Source organism: Phoca vitulina, unplaced genomic scaffold, assembly GCF_004348235.1.
Source record: "Phoca vitulina isolate PV1807 unplaced genomic scaffold, GSC_HSeal_1.0 scaffold6, whole genome shotgun sequence".
NCBI classification, from domain to species: domain Eukaryota; kingdom Metazoa; phylum Chordata; class Mammalia; order Carnivora; family Phocidae; genus Phoca; species Phoca vitulina.
Window position 1 is genome coordinate 51,991,823 of NW_022589709.1, and position 18,509 is coordinate 52,010,331.

At 35.5% G+C, this 18,509-nt stretch overlaps 1 protein-coding gene across 4 annotated transcripts in view; it reads right to left on the minus strand.

Annotated features, from left to right (window-relative positions):
- POLK (DNA polymerase kappa) overlaps window positions 1–18,509 on the minus strand; it is a 66,400-nt gene that overhangs the window by 34,239 nt on the left and 13,652 nt on the right. For all 4 annotated transcript variants that reach the window (XM_032404177.1, XM_032404178.1, XM_032404180.1 and 1 more), the window contains 2 exons: window positions 10,387–10,549; window positions 3,296–3,415 (listed from right to left, as the gene is read on the minus strand). In XM_032404177.1, the coding sequence (XP_032260068.1) occupies window positions 3,296–3,415; window positions 10,387–10,521 (255 nt within the window). In that variant the 5' untranslated portion in view covers window positions 10,522–10,549. The remainder of the gene's footprint in view (window positions 1–3,295; window positions 3,416–10,386; window positions 10,550–18,509) is intronic.

Consider the following 18,509-nt stretch of genomic DNA (forward strand, 5'->3'; position numbering starts at 1 on the left):
AGCAAAAAGTTATTTTATTGCATGATTCATATGCATTTTATCTTTAAAATTTTATTAGAGATATTTGTATAGATCAATAAAACTTACCAGAAAGAAGTTCTGAAAATAAATTGCCAAGGATTAATATCAATTTAAAAACAATGCTATTATAGACAGAATGGAATTTTAACTTGTTGAAAGGATGCTCCAATTTATTTGAAAGAAACAACGTATGAGAAAAAAATTTTAAAGAATAGTAGCAAGGGAGGATATTAAAGTGTTATTATCATTGAATAACTAAAAGTGCATGGTACTGATACAGGAAAAGATTCAATTGAGTAAGAGAGAGAATCCAGAAACAAATCAATGAGTACAATGAGAACTTAGTATATGGAAGTGCCTCATTCAGTTCAGTGGAGAAAGGACTCATGATTCAATAAATGGTGTTGGGACAAATGAATCACCATTTAGAAAGAATAATACTATTAGTGAAAACATAATACTCACCATTTAAGAAAAAAATACTTAACATCTTACATTAAAACAAATTCCAGGAGCGCCTGGGTGGCTCTGTCAGTTAAGCCTCCGACTCTTAATTTCGGTTCAGGTCATGATCTCAGGGGCATGAGATAGAGCCCCATGTCTCAGGCTCTGCGCTAGGCAGGGAGCCTGCTTAAGATTCTCTCTCTCTTTCCCCCTCTATCTTTCCCCCCTCCCCACTCCTTCTCTCTCCCTCTAAAACAAAAACAAAAACAAATTCCAAATGGACTAAAGATAAACAAAATCTATAAAAATACTAAAAGAACCTACAGGCTTGGTCGTAAGGAATAACTTTCTATGCTTTCAATACAAAAGCCAAGAAAAAAATGTTTTTCAATACTGCTGTTTTTGATTACATAAACATTTAAAACTGTATAGAAAAAAAAAAAACCCTCCATGATTAAAAGACAAACAACATATTGGGAAAATATTTACAACAAATGGCAGAGGAAAAAAATCTTTAACTTATGATAAGATGTATTAATCAAGAGAAAAAACATATAAACTCCTCTAGAAATGGAGGCAGAGGATACTGTTTTGGACTGCTAGTTGAACCCCCAAATCCATTCTCTCTTCCTTTCATAGTAATAGATTTTTATCTGGGCATATGGCCACCCAGCTGGAAACTATTCTGTACAGCTTCTCCTGCAGTTAGGTGTGGCCATGAAACTTAAATTCTTGTCAAAAGAATGTGAGCTGACGTAATATGAGCAACTTCTCTTTTATTTGTTGAATAGCAAATTACTCACCTTTCATTTTTTTTCCCCTCATTCTTTCTTCCTTACTGGGGGCTGAAATACAGACTAGAGATAATCCCATTTTGTCAGTCCAGGTAAGGATAACACTTAGGGGATGATAGAACAACCCGATGTAGAACCGATGTCCCTAAATTACTATGGTGAGCAGAACCACCCAATCAGTTGGGACTACTTACTATTATGTGAGAAAGAAAGAAACTCTTATCTGATTTGAACCATTGTATTTTGGGGTCTCTTGTGCCAGCTACTTAGCCTATATACTAATAGAATAAAAAAGGAAGGAAATGCCCATAGGAATGAAATATTAACAGCTAATATGAGAGAACATATTCTTTCCCTCTTATTATCTAAGAAGGACAAATTAAAATAACCATGAAATAATATTTGGACATTACCAGCAAAAGCTAAAAGACTGATAAAATTAATAAAATCTAGTTTTAAACAAGTATGTGAGGAAACTAGCACTCTTATGTTGAAAATGTAAAACTGTACTATGTTTGGTGAAAATAACAGGACAGGAGTGCAAACATATATAGATAAGAATGATCATCACAAGGTTATATATAAAACAAAAAACTGAAACCCTGGTGGGATAAGGTAAATAAATTCTGGTACCTCCATATAGTAGAACACTCTGAAGCACTAAAAATGATGGTTTGAAAGACAAAGGCAAATGATCTTTTGCCATGATAGCAGACCACTTAACACATAACATAAAAAATTAGCTTGTGCTCTAGGAAAGCATATATAAAAAAAATGACACAGTATAGTTTGATAAAGAAGAATAAAATTTATCATTTCTGAACTCTATCATGAGAAGAATTTTGTAGCGTAGAAGATTAACATAATTTTATCATTTTTTTTTTTTAAAGATTTTATTTATTTATTTGAGACAGAGAGAATGAGAGAGAGAGAGCACATGAGGGTGGGAGGGTCAGAGGGAGAAGCAGGCTCCCTGCCGAGCAGGGAGCCCGATGCGGGACTCGATCCAGGGACTCCAGGATCATGACCTGAGCCGAAGGCAGTCGCTTAACCAACTGAGCCACCCAGGCGCCCCATAATTTTATCATTATTAATGGCCTAAAGTGCTTTGTTAAATTGAATCAGATTTTGATAGAGGGTAAAAACTGTCTTTAAAAGTAAACTTTATACCATGTAATATTATGTGACAGATACAATTAGAAAGGAAGTCTATTGTGAGAGTAATATACATATAATTAGGAGTTTATTGTTAATTATGATTGGAAATAAACAACATATAATGGAAAATAATAAAAGTAAACTTTATAAAAAATAAAATTAAAAAAATAAAAGTAAACTTTATAAAAAATAAAATTAAAAAAATAAAAGTAAACTTCAGTTTTACTAGCAGAAGATTGACTACTTTGAGTTCTCGATCTATGAGAACTATGAGAACACAATGCCCTGCAGCTTTGCTCTACTCAAACCTTCCTCCTGAAATAGTTTTAAATACCGGAGGAAACTCTTGATTATTTATTCCCCAAAGATGGTGGAAAAGCCAAAAGCCTCCAGTCTGGTGTTTTATCTTAAAAATTCATGCACATTTGGCATTCTACCCTAGTTTTAGTACAACACAATTATGTGTTAAATTTCTAATTTAATTAGTTAACATGTTCCCCCAAATCATTTTTGTAAAATCGGCATTGAAGAAAACATTTATCTTGTGGCCTTTTTCTAGCTACAAAATATGTATATAATAAAAAGAACATAAGCTTTGGATTAAATCCTAGCTCTGAAGCTAGGCAAGTTATTTACCCTAACTAGGGCTCCATTTACTCTTCTGTATAATGGAGGTGACAATGCCTAGGTATGGGGTCTTGATATAAAAGAATAGAGTAATATTTAATAAAGTATGCACCTCTGTCAAATTTTATTCCTTACAATATAATGAACATTTACCTATTACCTTGTTTTCAGTTATGACTTGACCATGATGCATTTTAACTATCAATTACTATTCTACCAGCTTCCACTTTATTTAACAATTAAATTAATACCTGTAATTGTGCTTTCCTTAGCTGTTGGCTGGTAAATTGAGCTTTTTGTTGCATCATATTTTCAATTCGTTGGTTGATTTGCTTTTCTTTCTTGAGCTCATTTCCATAAAATCTGGACCCCTATGTAAGAAAACAAACAAAGCACAAGAAAAGTGTCAGAAGGAAAGCATTAGTAGTATAACCGTGGTGGCAAACGGTATAGACTAGAATCAGAATAACCGAATTCAAAACTTAGCTCCACTACTTACTAGCTGGGAACCCTAAAACTACTTAATTTTTCTATGTCTCAATTTCCTCGCCTGTAAAATGAAGTTATAGTTACCTAGAATTTTTGAGGCAGTATTTACACAGTACAAACTCTTTGAGATGAGTACAGATATATTACTTAGAAAATAACAATGTGTCCTAGACAGGATCCACGGGGCATATCCGAGGCCTTAGTCATTTGGGTCATTGGTTATCTCCTTCACTTTTACTTAAAAAGCACTTAAGGGGCGCCTGGGTGGCTTAGTCAGTTAAGCACCTGACTCTTGATTTCGGCTCAGGTCATGATATCGGGGTTGTGAAATTGAGCCCTGTGTCGGGTTCCATGCTGGGCATGGAGCCTGCTTAAGACTCTCTCCCCCGCCCCACCTTTTCTAAAAAAATAATAAAAAATAAAAAAATAAAGTATTTAAAAAATTTTAATGTTAGCCATTAAAGAAAATGTAGAAAATCACTTTTAGAAAATTACCTATCATCCCATCACTAAACATAACATCTACATCTATCCACTCATCAGGTTGATGGAAATTTAGATTATGTTTACTTTATGGCTTTTATGAAAAATGCTGCAATGAACATTTGTATATACATGTTTGCATGGACATATGTTTTCACTTTCCTGAGGTACCCAGGAGTGGAATCTCTGTGTCATATGCTAACTCCATGTTAAACCTTTTGAGGAACTGCCAGACTGTTTTCCAAAGGGGTTGAACCATTTTATAATCCCACCAGCAATGTATGAGGTTCCAATTTTTCCATATCCTTATCAATATTTGTTATTGTCTATCTCATAGCCATTCTAGGCTATAATACTGTGATTGGCACCTCATTGTGGTTTTAATTTGCATTTCCCTGATGACTAATGATGTTGAACATCTTCTCATGTGCTATGAGCTATTCTTATACCTTTAGTGAAATGTCTATTTATATCTTTTGCCCATTTTTTATTAGGTTGTCTTATTAATAATTTGTAAGAATTCTCTGTATATTCTGGATGTAAATCCTTTATCAGATAAATATTTTGCAAATATTTTATACTAGTATGTTGCTTATCATTTTCTTTTTTAATTGTGTCTTTGAAGTGCAAAAGTTTTGAAATCTGATGAGGTCTGACTTGTCGACTTTTTCTTTTATTGATTGCGATTCTGCTGTCGTACCTAATAAATGCTTGTCTAACCAAATGTCTCAAAGATTTTCTCCTATCTTCTAGAAGTTTTTACTGCATTAGCTCTTACATTTCACTCAGTTTTGAGTTCAACTTGTGTATGGTATGAATTGAGGGTCTCAGTTCATCTTTTTAGCATGTGGATATCCAGTTGTCCCAGGATTATTTGCTGAACAGACTATCCTTCCGCCTTGGTACTTTTATCAAAAATCAATAAAGTATCAATACAAAGATTTACTTCTGGACTCTTAATTCTGCTCCATTGTTCAATATGTCTAACCTTATGACAGTACCACACTGTCTTGAGAACTGTAGCTTTAGAGTAAGTTCTAAAACAGGAAAGTCAAAGACCTCCATGTTTTTCCTTTTCAAAACTGTTTTGGCTATTTTATTTTATTTTATTTTTAAAGATTTTACTTATTTACTTGAGAGAGAAAGAGAGGAAGGGAGAGAGCATAAGTAGGGAGAGCAGCTGAGGGAGAGGGAGAAGCAGGCTCCCCACTGAGCAGGGAGCCTGACGTGGGACTTGATCCCAGGACCCCAGGACCATGACCCCAGCCGAAGGCAGACACCTAACCGACTGAGCCACCCAGGCACTCTGGTTTTGGTTATTTTAGATGTTTTTGCATTTCCACATAAATTTTAGGGTCTGTTAATCAATTTCTGCAGAAGAAAAAAAAAAGCCTCTGTAATTTGGATGGGGAATTACATTGAATCTGCAGATCAATTTGGGGAGAACTATCCTTTTAACAATATTAAGTCTTCTCATTCTTGAACATGTAATGTCTTTCCATTTATTTTATTTTATTTTAAAGATTTTTATTTATTTGACACAGAGAGAGATACAGCGAGAGAGGGAACATAAGCAGGGGGAGTGGGAGAGGGAGAAGCAGACTTCCCGCAGAGCAGGGAGCCCAATGCAGGGCTCGATCCCAGGACCCTGAGATCATGACCTGAGCCAAAGGCAGACGCTTAACCGACTGAGCCACCCAGGTGCCCCGTCTCTCCATTTTTTAAATCTTTACCTGCGCTCAATGAATTTTTGTAATTTTCATGGTAAAACTGTGGCATTCCTTTTGAAATTCCTTCAGAGCTTCTATATGTAACATCATGTTATTTGTGAAGAGATAGTTTTAGTTTTTCCTTTCCAATCCAAATGCCTTTTATTTCTTTTCATTGCCTGACTACACTAGAACTTTAGGACTGTGTTGCATAGAAGACATGAGAGAAGGGATCCTTGCCTTGTCCCTGATTTTAGGAGAAAAGTGCATTCCTGGAATAAATCCCACTTGGTCATGGTATATAACCTTTCTTTTATATTGTTGGATTCAGTTTGCTAACGTTTTGTTGAGGACTTTTATATTTACAATGATCTATAATCTTCTGCTTGTCTGGCAACGATGTCAAGGTGATACTGATCTCATAGAATGAGTTTGTAAGGGTTATATCCTTCTTTATTGTCTGTAAGGGCTTGTGGCATACTGGTATTATTTCTTCTTTAAATGTCAGATAAAATTCACCACTGAAGGGATGCCTGGGTGGCTCAGTCAGTTAAGTGTCTGCCTTCGGCTCAGGTCGTGATCCCAGGGTCCTGGGATCAAGCCCTGCATTGGGCTCCCTGCTCAGCAGGGATCCTGCTTCTCCCTCTGCCTGCTCTCCCCTTGCTTGTGTTCTCTCCCTCTCTCTCTCTCTGACAAATAAATAAAAAATCTTAAAAAAAAAAAAATTCACCACTGAAGCCATTGTGACCTGGTTTTTTTTGCTGGGGGGGACGGGTACAGGGAAGATTTTTAATTACTAAATTATTTCCTTGTTAAAGATCTATTTAGATTTTCCATATTTTCTTGAGTCAGTTTTGGAAAAATTGTAAATTTCTTGAAATTTGTCCAAGTTATTGGGATTTGTTTTAAAATACTCCAATCTCTATCTCCAAAATTCAGTAGGGAGGGTAACATAGATGAAATAATATTTACAAAAATGTTGGTAACTATTGATGGTGGGTGAGGATTACCCAGGAATTCACTTTAGTATTCTAATTTTGTGTATGTTTAAAATTTTCTGATAAAACTTTTAAAGAAGTAAACTGCTTGCTGTGAAGCCGTAACAATTAGAAAATTTCAATTTAAAAAAGATATTTATGATGAACTTCCCATCCCCCCACACTAGAGAAATAATATATAAAATATATAAATATTTTAATATATTAATATATAAATATATGTAAGGCATATAAAATATAAATCACATATGTATACATATATTATATGATTCATACATGTCAATCAGATGATATGTATATATCGTTCTATGATTGACATGTCTATACAGTTGAACCTTGAATATCATGGGTTTGAACTGCACAGGTCCACTTATACATGGAGTTTTTTTCAATAAATATAGTACAGTACTATAAATGTATTTTCTCTCCCTTAAGATTTCTTAATAATATTTTCTTTTTTCTAGCTTACTTTATTGTAATATATAATACACATAATATACAAATTTTGTGTTAACCAACTATTCATGTTACTGGTAAAGCTTCCAGTCAACAGTAGGCTATTAGCAGTTAATTTTGGAGGATTCAAAAGTTGTACATGGGTTTTCAACTGTGTGTGTATGTGGGGGGAGGGGGTTCAGTGATCCTAACCCCCACATTGTTCAGTGGTTTATGTGGTAGAGCAAAGTTTTGAGAATATCTAAGATACCCTTGAAAAAGAACAAAGTGCAAAAAAATAACTTGTCCTAGCTGTTATCAAGACTTATTATAAAGTACTATAATTAAGATCATGCTGTGAAGATATAATAACAAATAATCCAGTGGAATAGAAGAAAGCACTGCAGATCAGTAAGAAAAGGATGAACTATTTAATAAGTGTTACTGGGACACAGAGAAGAGAGAGGAAAGATAGGGAAATCTAGGATGGCTTAAATATTCTATTTCTTAACCTGAAAACTAGGGGCATAGGTTTTATTCCTATTTTTAAGTTTTATGGTCAAAATTTCACAAAAGTCTCAAACAGAGAAACAGAGCAGTACAATAAACAAATATATAAAACTATCACTGAGATTTAACAACAAACATTTTGCCTTATTTCCTTCATTGATTTTTTAAAAAAATTTTTTTAAGATTTTATTTATTTATTTGATAGAGAGAGACAGATAGTGACAGAGATAGTGAGAGAGAGCACACGCAGGGGGAGAGGCAAAGGGAGAGGGAGAAGCAGGCTCCCCGTGGAGCAGGGAGCCAGACGTGGGGCTCGATCCCAGAGTCCTGGGATCATGACCTGAGCCGAAGGCAGACGCTTAACCGACTGAGCCACCCAGGTGCCCCCTTCATTGATTTTTTTTTAACTGAACTGTTTTAAATTACAGATATAATGACATTTAACTATTCCATACAGTATTTTATTATGCATCATTAAAAATAAGGTCATTGTGGGGCACCTGGGTGGCTCAGTTGGTTAAGCATCCATCTCTTGATTACAGCCCAGGTCATAATCTCAGGGTCCTGAAATCGAGCCCCACATGGGGCTCCAAGCCAGGTGTGGAGCCAGCTTAGAGATTCTCTCTCTTTCCCTTCTTTCTGCCCCTCCCCACTGTTCGCACGTGCTCTTTCTCTCCCCCCCCCAAATTTTTTTTAATTTAAAAAAATAAAAATAAGGGGGCGCCTGGGTGGCTCAGTCGTTAAGGGTCTGCCTTCAGCTCAGGTCATGATCCCAGAGTCCTGAGATGGAGCCCCGCATTGGGCTCCCTGCTCTGCGGGAAGCCTGCTTCTCCCTCTCCCACTCCCCCTGCTTGAGTTCCCTCTCTCACTGTGTCTCTCTCTGTCAAATAAATAAATAAAATCTTAAAAAATAAATAAAAATAAATAAAAATAAAAATAAGGCCATTTTCCTACATAATCATAATAGCATTTTCACAGCTAATACAATTAACAATAATTCTTTCATACTATCTAGTACACTCTCCATATTCAAATTCCCTTAAATGTTCCAAAAATATTTGTTCAAACCAAGATCCAATCAGGGTCCATATATTTTGTTTGCTTACTTCATCTCAATTCTTTTACTTTTAAAATGGTATCTCCAGGGCGCCTGGGTGGCTCAGTTGGTTAAGCGACTGCCTTCGGCTCAGGTCATGATCCTGGAGTCCTGGGATCGAGTCCCGCATCGGGCTCCCTGCTCAGCAGGGAGTCTGCTTCTCCCTCTGACCCTCCTCCCTCTCATGCTCTCTCTCATTCTCTCTCTCTCAAATAAATAAATAAAATCTTTAAAAAAATAAAAAAAATAAAAATAAAATAAAATGGTATCTCCATGTTAAACACTTAAAATATTATTTTTTGCTCAACTTTTTATTTTGGAATTTCCAAATTTTCTAACAGTTGGAAGAATAGTACAATAAACATCCATATGTCCTCACCTAGATTCCTGTTACGTTTAGTTTCTCCCACAACTGCTATGTATATGCACATACACGCACTCCAACTCCTATATGTGCACTTGCACAAACATGCATACACACACACACACACACACGAACACACACAAATGCTCCTCTTCCTCTTTTTGGCTAAACCATTTAAAAGTGAGTTGCTGTGGATATCGGCATGCATTTCTTAAGAATAAGGATATTTTCTTAAATTTTACACCTTTCTACATGGATATTTCATAATATACAAATGAAACAAAAAATGTTAGAAGAAAACATTTAGGACTTTGGAGAAAAGCATATGTAGTTGACTAATTCAAGTACATATAAAAAAGCAAACAAAAAAAACTTCTGCACAGGACAAAGTACCATAAGCAAAGTCAAAAGATATACAAGAATTTTAATGGAAAATTGTGTGAAGGACAAGAAGAGACAGTTTGCAAAAAAAGGAAAATACAAGTGGCTTTTTAAACCTATGAAAAGATGCACTATCTCACTTTTCAGAAGAGAAATGCAAATTAACGCTACACTACATTACTGTCGACTGACAAATCCAAAAGCTTCGTTACACACTGTACTGGCACAGCTGCGCCGTGGTAACATACTCTCGTGTACTGGCCGTGGAAATTTAAATTGATACATCCACTGTGGAGGGCAACTGGCCAATTCATGAAAATTGCACATGCATATATCCTTTTTTGCTCTCTGTATTTGGTAGGATAATTCCACTTCTAGAATCTCTCTTACATGTGTAATGTTATAAAATACAAGGCTATTCTCTGTAGTATTGTTGCTAAAAACAAAAGACTAGAAATGACGTATATGTTCATAAACAAACATTCTGACTAGTTCAATAAATTTTGTTATATTCACACTGCAGGCATAAAAATGAAGATCTTTACTTATATAGAAAGACCTCCAAGTTACATTAATTGAAACAAAAACAAAAAACACAACAATTACAGTATTCTATTAAGAACAAGGGTGAGAAAAGAACATGTATGTTATTTTGCTTTTACATGCACATTATGTGTATGTGAGGCAGAAAACTGGATGGCCAGAGCAAGAGTAACAGAACAGAAGGGAGATTATTCCATACCCATTTGTTTTAATAAGATACATTAAAATATTAAAGACTACAATAAAAAAGATATTTAAAACTTACTGATTTTATTTTAAACAGAAAGTTAAAAAGCTACTAAATTAGTGATAGCAAAATTAACAACAAACATACTTTTGTGGCTTCCATTATAATTTTGTTAATCTTCTCTTTATCTAATCCTTCCATTCCGGCTTTATTATCATTAAGTCCCACCCTAAGCAGAAGATCATCTTTGTGATTGCCATTCTTCTCCTTGGTGCTATCCATGGTGTAAACTTAAAGCTTTTTTTATTATCTGAAAAAACACAAAAAATAAACAGTGCTTTTTAAAGCATTCATGGTGAGGAGGTGGGCACTTAAAAGTTAAAATGATATAGAATCAGCCAAACAAGTAAAACATTTAAGAATTTTTAGTCATTGAGAAAGTATTATTACTCAGATTTTTAAATTACTATCCCTAGATTATTGTACTTTCAGAGGGAAGAAAGGAATTAACATTTCCTGCAAATTTTGTGCCAGCTACTATGTTTGGCACTTGACACTTGAACCTCACACAGTAACCCTGCCCTGAAAGGTAAATGTTATTATCCCCAATATAAAGAGAAAAGAAAGCTGAGTCTTAGAACATGTCTACTGACACAAATTTGCTAATAAGCAACGATATCTGTGTTGGAACCCAGGCCTGAGTCCAAAGTTCATGTTTTTCACATATTAACACACTGTATAGGAAATAAATACAAAATAACACTTCCTCTACTAAACATGATAAGTTCAACAGCATTCATTACTTACTGTATACAGAGTTCCTTTTTTTTTTTTAAGATTTTATTTATTTATTTGACAGAGAGAGACACAGCGAGAGAGGGAACACAAGCAGGGGGAGTGGGAGAGGGAGAAGCAGGCTTCCCGCGGAGCAGGGAGCCCGATGCGGGGCTCGATCCCAGGACCCTGGGATCATGACCTGAGCCAAAGGCGGACACTTAACAACTGAGCCACCCAGGCGCCTCAGAGTTCCATTTTTTAAAGCAGTGGAAAAAATATAGAAAAAATAATAATCTATTCACTTCTAGGAAATTATTACATTTTATAATGTTATGTCACTTCTAAAGTTAAGAAAAATCCTTTTAAATAATAATTCTTTAATATCTTTAAATAGTTCTTTATCGTTTACTTTCACATATATTAGCTTTTTAAAATATTTATAGTAACCATGCAAGACAGATTTGGTTATTCTCATGCTAGGGAGATAGAAATTGGAGTTTCAGGAAGGTTAAGGGAATTGGCAATCCTAAGTCAGCCAAAGAGCCAAAGAACTGGTGTGAATCCAAGTCTTCTTACTCCAAGCTAATAAACCCACCATAACATCACAGCTGCTTCCAATTTGAGTTCACTTATGCTATAAAGAAACAACCAGGTGAACAGCTGCCATGCATCTAACAACAAATTATGCCAGGGATTTCTTATTTGCATGATTTAGGGAGGGCTCGTTTATTCTATTTATTCTATGCTGCCTTAAGGAACTTTTCTTTTTTTTGGTTGACATCCATCACCACACATAGTTATACAATTTCTTTTCTTGTGATGAGAACTTTTAAGATCTAATCTTAGCAACTTTCAAATATATGATACAGCATTAACTATAGTCACCATCCTATAATTATACCCCCATGATTTATTTATTTTATAGCTGGAAGTTTGTACCTTTTGACCACCTTTACCCACTTCACCTACCCCAACCCCACCTCTAGCAATCTGTTCTCTGCATCTATGAGTTCAGGTTGTTGTTGTTTGATTCTACTTATGAGACAAATAAATCAGAAGGACTGGGAGTAGGAACCAGAGATCAGTATTTTTTAAGGCATGCTCAGGTTATTCTAACGTGCCCAAAATATAGGACCACTTGGTGCTATAGTTTCCCAGTGCCCAAGAGAATATAAGCTAGTTTTCTCTTTTTATCATATGACTTTTCTCTTCAACTATCACATTCAGCCTAATATCATCCTATATTTTGTGTTATGCTTTAGTAGCCCAATTACTTACCATTTTCTAATAAAACTGGTGAATGTAATTCATTCATATTTTCCCCAAACCAACACCACTGAAGAGTGAAGATGCTGAATGCAGACATACTACATTTAAGTTGCCTTGTCCTTTATTTTTTTAAAAGAGTTATTTACTTGAGAGAGAGAACACGAGCGGGAGGGGCAGAGGGAGAGGGAGAGAGAATCTCAGGCCGACTCTGCGCTCAGCACCAGAGTCCATCTCAGGGCTCTGAGACCCTGAGATCATGACCTAAGTTGAAATCAAGAGTCAGATGCTCAACCGACTGTGCCACCTAGGCGCCCCAAGCTGCCTTGTCCTTTAAGTGATGAAATGTATGAAAGGAAAAGGAACATTTATTGAATGCCTACTATTGCATAAAGAATATTTTAGTTAGCCCAAAAACTCTGAGAAGAATTGCTTTTGGCCCCTAATTGGGTCAGAAGAACTGGGTTATTACCAGCAATGCTGGTACCAGGCAAAGCTGTGGCAGGTAAAGTTAGTTTTCGGCTACCTTCTGTCTTGTTGATGCCCAATTACCAGACCATTTATGTCTCATTTCATGAGGATAAGTTTACTATTCTCTACATGTTAATGACTTCCAAGTTTATAGCTACAGTCCAAATGCCCATCTGGCATCCTAAATTTAACATATCCAAAACTGATCTTATCATCTACCTCCATCCCTCAAACCAGTTCCACTTGGATGCAGCCTTGCATCTCAGTTGATGGCAACTCCATTCCCTTCCAGTTGCTCATGTAAATAACCTTGTCGTCATTCTTGAGCTCCCTCTTTCTCATACACCCCACATCCAAATGGTCAGCAAATCCTATGGACTCTGCTTTCAAAATGTATCCCGAATTTAACCTATTGTGTATTGTCATTGCTTTCACTCTAGTCTGAACCACCATTATTCTCTTGCCTGGATTAATGCAACAAACTCTTAAATGGTCTGTTTCTGCCCTCCATGTAGTCAATTATCACCACAATAGCCCAACCTGATTCTTCTAAATCACAAATGAGGTCACATCACTCTTCTGCTGAAAACTACAACAGCACCCCAATCTTACTCCAGAATAAAAGCCAAAGTCCCAACAGAATCTGGATTCCAATTACCTGTTACCTGTCTACCCTCTTACCTAATACTCTCCCCCCTGCTCACTACTCTCCAGGCACACTGGTCTCTTTGCTGTTCCTCAAATCTGGTAAGCACGTTCTAACCTTGAACTCTCTCCTTTAGGGTTCTTCAGCTAGCTATTCTCTTGACTAAACTCCCTTCAAGTCTTTGCTTAAATGTTACCTTCTCAATGAGGATTTACCCTGACCTCCTTATTTAAATTTCAGCCTGATTAACACCCCACTCTTCCCAATGCCCCATGTTTTTCATAGCCCTTATCATTTCCTAACATAGCAATAAACATAGGTTTGCTTATTATGCTTACTGTCTATCTCTCCTGTGAATATGGAAGCTCCAAGAGGGCAGGGAACTTTGCTTTTTGTTTGTTTTAACTGATGTATCCCAAAAGCCTCAAACAGTACTTGGCACAAAGTAGGTGCTCAATAAATAATTTGTTGGATGACTGAACTCAGTTTATATCATTTTTTCGTTCTTTTATTCACATAGCAAGGTTACACAGCTATGTTAAAAGATTGTGACAAGGGCGCCTGGGTGGTTCAGTCGTTGGGCGTCTGCCTTCAGCTCAGGTCATGATCCCAGGGTCCTGGGATCGAGCCCCGCATCGGGCTCCCTGCTCTGCGGGAAGCCTGCTTCTCCCTCTCCCACTCCCCCTGCTTGTGTTCCCTCTCTCGCTGTCTCGCTCTGTCAAATACATAAATAAAATCTTTAAAAAAAAGAAAAAGATTGTGACAAAAACTACTTTTCTGAAGTTAATAATTTTAAAATACTTGTAGTTTTTCCTCATTTCAACATTAAATATGTAAAGACAGGTATATGAGCTAAACTATCTTTGATTTTATAAACCTTACTTTCCTAAGATATTTGATAGTTAAAATGATTAAAGCTTTTGGGACTTGTGTTTTGATTTTCATGTTAGAATGCTTGCTAGGTTCCATTAATATTCAAAGGATTCTAGCTTGTATTTATTCTTTGGGAAATTAAATTGCCTTGTTTAATTTCTTTGATTAAATATGTTCCAATTATATCTAAATCTACAAAAAATTATTGGACAAAGTTAATAAAACATACTAAGTTTTAGTATACTTGAATTCCTATGAGTTCCTTTTAGTACTATCATTTATGTCCCTGTGGTGAACCTGCTTTTGTTTTTATTGGTTAGTATTCCTGTTATTTTCAAATTTCTAGAATCTCTCATTTGTCCTAGTTATCTCTATTCTCCCCATTAGTTCTGACTGAATTTCTTTAGAAATCCATAAATTGAAATGGAGAGCTAGCTCCCAGCAGAGATGATCACATAATATTCACAAAAGATGCACAAAAGATTATCACAAAGTATTTTCCATATTTTTCTGGGAAGTGAGATTTAATACTACTTTAAATGGCTTTGTGAGGGAAGTATGTAAGTGCCTAGTGGCATCTGGAATATAATAAACTCTCAATCAATAGTTATTATTAAAGTTAAGCCAAATTTCCAGAGCTGTGATAATCACTAGTCTGACGTTCCTTACTTCTCTCTCTTCAAGATACAGAGACTGTGGAAGGAAAAAAGGTTCACTGTAAGCATCCTCAAGAAAAAGCCAAAGTTCATAGATCATATAGATGAATTTTGTTTTGCTCCCCAAAAAACTATTTGTACTATGATTATGAAAAAGAAAATAAAACATTTTTATAGCTTGATACTACAAAGACAGTCTGTTTCACTTCAACTCAGAAGCACAAATCGTTATACACAACGCAAAGGAAAGAACTTGGGTTCTTGTGGTTTAGTATATTGGTTTAAAAGTACATTTTCTCTGAAAATATTCAAGTTCTACCCAGTCTGATTCTACCACTAACTATTCAGGTTACCACTTAAAAAAATATAAGGCCAACCTTTGTTTTTAGTGGTAGTAAGGATGGAAAATTAGATTTTTAAGCAGGAGTTCTGAGGAAGAAGTTTTAGAGTGGTAGGATTTCTCCTACCTATAAAAAGCTCACAAAACTATGTAAACAATATCACAAGTGATTAGCACATTGACCAAAGTCACCTGGAATTAATCTACCAGAAAATATGCAAAACATACTAAGGATAGTAAGAGAGATAAAGGAGAGAAGATAGAGAGGGAGGGTGGGGGGAAAGAGGACAAGGATAGAAAACTAAACTACATTAAGTTCCTAGGTGGAGCTTGCTTCCTATTTCTAACACATATAAATAACCAAACCCAAAAATTCTTCCAGAAAAACCTGTATATTTCTTAAGAACAAATATTATTTTTAATCCTCTAAATGTTCAAATATTTAACAGGTTTGTTTGAACAGATTAAACAGATTAAACAAAACTTCAGGCTGTGATTAAATGTTTTTACTATCTACATTTAAATTCCATGAATTAAGAATATTACCCTAGTTTTAAAGTAATTTCCCACTTAATGCCTGACTAAAAAATTCCTTTTTCATTTTCATTTATTGTAAAAATATTTTTAAAATTTTCAAGAAAATAAAAATCACAACCCCCAAATTTTAACAGATTATTTTCTATGTTCCTCTCCAATTATTTTACACACACCTATGTGAACACATGTACTCAAACTACATACACACAATTTTTATATGATGGGAATGAGGGCATGGATGCAACTTTGTATTTCTGGCTTTAGTTTTTAATATCTTTGCAAAATGAGATAAACAAAAAATTCAAAATTATTTCAGAATGATTTGAAAGATTTTAAATGTATATGTATCACCGAGAGAAATAACAGAAATAATGTAACTCGGTGGCACTTGGGTGGCTTTGTCGTTAAGCGTCTGCCTTCAGCTCAGGTCATGATCCCAGGGTCCTGGGATCGAGCCCCATCGGGCTCCCCGCTCTGCGGGAAGCCTGCTTCTCCCTCTCCCACTCCCCCTGCTTATATTCCCTCTCTCGCTGTGTCTCTCTATGTCAAACAAATAAACAAAATCTTTACAAAAAAAAAAAAAGAAAGAATGTAACTCTACAGATCCCAAACCATGGGGATGTATGCTAAAAGAAAACACAAGTTTTCACCGAGGACATAAAGCGTTTGAGAGAACTATGCATATACTCTCTTCGATTGCCTTTTTCCTTCCTGAGCTTTCTATTCATTTAATTTATTCCAATGAAGAGGAATGGGACAGAAGGCTGTTAAAAAGCCTACACTCTTAACTAATCCTACAGACATATAAAATTCATTTTTATATAATAAATAATTGAAGTTATCTGCTTCTTTAGTACAGAATGAAAAATATCCTGATACAAAACACATTAACTAAAGTGTCAATTCAATGGTAAATTCTCCAAAGCTCAGTGTATGAGTTCCTATTTTGATGATGAGTTGCATATTTGGTAAAGTCTTCCAGAATCTCTAACAATGAAGACTTTGTTTACACTCAGAAATAAGGGCACTCAGGACCTTTAACAATTGTGAAAAATTAACTTTATATCTTATAGAAGTTGACTGTTTCTGAGGACATTGATTCATTAACACGAAGGAAGTATACCAAGAGGTTCTCTCTTTAGATCAAGTCAGCAAAAATATTTACTTACATAGAACTGATACTGTACAGACTAATGTAGTTTTAGTTGAGGTATACGGTAAAATGCATAAATTTTAAGGGACAGTTGAAAATGTATGTTCTTAGAAAAGGAGAAAACGGTTCTCCCGTAGTACCTTTTTTGGTACTGGAATGGATTTTTTAAGTTCTACAATCTCTAGTGTTACTTTTAATATAAAATTACATATGAAGCCAGGATAATAGGTGGGGTGACACTACTAATAAGAAATTGAGCTATTATACTATTTATCACTATACTACATCCTACATTATTGGAAGGATAGTATTTAATAACAAAGTTGTACATGATATTATTTTATTTTCCTATCCTGGAAAAATGATCCTTTCAATTATCCCTCTGCTACATTGTTCTAGTGTTTTCTTGATATTGTTCATGATATTATCTATTGATCCAGTGCTGCTGATTTCTTAGGTTTCCTAGAGCTCTAGTCTACTGCAGGAGTTTATTTTTTTATTTATTTATTTTTAAAGATTTATTTATTCATTTGAGAGAGAGAAAGAGCACGTACATAGGCAGGAGGGGCAGAGGGAGAGGGAGAGAAGCCTCAAGCAGAGCGTGGAGCCCAAGGCAGGCCTCTATCCCAGGACCCTGAGATCATGACCTGAGCTGAAACCAAGAGTCGGATGCTCAACTGACAGAGGCACCCAGGTGCCCCTCAGAGTAAGATTTTAAATTATATCCAGAACATTCCCAAAATAATCTATAGAACTCTACTTTAGGACATGTATATTTTTAAAAAGTAAATATATGCTAAATGTTTATGTTAACAGATCATTTTAACCCTTAATCTAAAAACGCACTTGTATTATATAATCTTAACAGGTAAGCAAGATGCATCTCTGCCTCTGGAGGACACCATAATTTTATTTAAAAAAGGAAAACGAATCCCATGCTGTGGTTTCCTTCTGGAATTTTTTTTTTTTTTCTAATCTAGTAATTGTTGGAAATGTTCTTCTCTTCCTGACCAGGCCTCAAAGGGTGAGGAGTCAAAGTAGACACTGAAATCCATTTATTTCAGCAGAGATTAGAACCATATAGCTTCTTACCTCCTTTACTCAAAGTCTTGAAGCTAAGAATAATAGCAACCTAGTTTTGGGATTTAAAATCTGGCTTCTCACTATATGACTATAATTTTTAAAAGGTTAAAATAAAATATTCATCATTATTACAGTTAAGAGCTTCAATTTCTCAGATTTCAGAATTTTAAACCATAATGGCTTTAGCATATTTGCAAAACCTCCTAAGTTAATATTTTTGCCAAAACCACTTACCTAATGCCAATAAATTATTACAGTTCATTCTGACCCTCTTATTTAATCTGCACATAGTATAGCATTATGAAAACTGGTCGAATGTTGACAGTAGCTTCCAGCATAAGGATTATTCATTTCTGGAGTGCCTGGGTGGCTCAGACGGTTAAGCATCTACCTTCAGCTCAGGTCATGATCCTGGGGTCCTGGGATCAAGCCCCTTTGGGGCTCCCTGCTCAGCGGGGAGCCTGCTTC